Source organism: Lolium rigidum, chromosome 7, assembly GCF_022539505.1.
Source record: "Lolium rigidum isolate FL_2022 chromosome 7, APGP_CSIRO_Lrig_0.1, whole genome shotgun sequence".
Lineage (NCBI taxonomy): Eukaryota > Viridiplantae > Streptophyta > Magnoliopsida > Poales > Poaceae > Lolium > Lolium rigidum.
This window is the reverse complement of record NC_061514.1, coordinates 155,838,983-155,840,248: the sequence shown is the minus strand read 5'-3', so window position 1 is coordinate 155,840,248 and position 1,266 is coordinate 155,838,983. Positions and strand designations below refer to the sequence as shown.

Genomic DNA, 1,266 nt, shown 5'->3' with positions numbered 1-1,266 from the left:
CCGCGGAGCACGCTTCTGCGGCTCTTTCCAGGGCGGCTGGTTCGTGGTCGCGCTGGAGCAGATCCGCGGCCACGCCCTGCTCAACCTCCGCTCGGGCGAGCGTGTCCGGCTCCCGGACCGCGTCCGCCTTCGAGATCATTTCTCCATGCAGGACGTCGACGACATACACTTCAAAGACTACACCAGGAAGTGCCCCGTCTTCATCCGCGCCGCCACCATGTCCGCCGCGCCGCCTGCCGGCCCTGGCGCTGGCGCCTGCGTCGTCGCCGCCTTGACCACCGGCCAGACCAATATCGCGTTCTGGCGCCCGGGGATGGACTGCTGGTCGACGACCAAGACGGAGCTTCGGGGTGACGCCCAAGACCTGACGTTCCACGATGGGTGGTTCTACGCCGTCACGCCCAGGGACGAGCTATTCCGGTACAAGGTGAGCAACCGTAGAGGCGGCGCGATCAAGGTGCGAGCCCAGGAGATAACCTTCCCCGAGTCGTGGCAGGCCCCGTTGGCGTCCGGGGAGATCGTCTCCCGCTACCTCCTGCCGTCCGCCTCCGGCGAGGATCTGCTAATGGTGAAGAGGTATGTCCACCCGGCCAAAGGTACGTGGCGGTTCCAGGTCTTCACGCTGCTACAGAAAGGGAGCGGGCTGGCTTGCCGGCGCTTTTACCGGATGTGGGGGCAGGTGCTCTTCGTCGGGCGAGGATGCTCCAAGGCCTTCGACACCGGAAACCGTCAAACCGGCTTCGTCTACTTCCTCGACGACGTCTACCGTGGCCCCATGAGTGTTCTCCAGCAGGACCAGTACCGCTGCACTGACACTGGCTCCTTCTGTTGCTTTCCCAAATCTTCCGACGACGATATCAACCGCTGCCTGCCGCAAGAGCCAGCCTCGGACTCCTCCCCGTGGATCTGGTATCTCCAGTGAGCCAGGTTTGATCCAAGGCATGAATGATGGTAATTGTTCCATTTCTTTTGCTGATTCGTGAAGCATCGACTCACGCCGTGCTCTGGATCGGCGCCTGTGTGTTGTTGTTGTTTGTCGTCATAGTTATTGGTGTTGTTGTAATCTTTTCCAGAACTAAAGGTTAAACATCGTGTCTGTTATTTTGAGCTTAATTTGAAGACTGTTCTTCGTCTATATATGAAACTATGAATTCTTTAGACTTATACCTCTGGATATGAGCCAGGTTTGATGTCTAAATGCGTGCTTCTATATATTTTTTCACTGCTTCTACTATTTCAATATGTGTAAGATATTCTGCCGTAAAT

At 57.1% G+C, this 1,266-nt stretch overlaps 1 protein-coding gene across 1 annotated transcript in view; it reads left to right on the top strand.

Annotated features, from left to right (window-relative positions):
* Positions 1-922, top strand: part of LOC124672173 — a 1,093-nt gene extending 171 nt beyond the window's left edge. The window contains exon 2 of the mRNA XM_047208448.1: positions 32-922. Coding sequence (XP_047064404.1) covers positions 32-922 — 891 coding nt within the window. The remainder of the gene's footprint in view (positions 1-31) is intronic.
* The last annotated feature ends 344 nt before the right edge of the window (positions 923-1,266 follow it).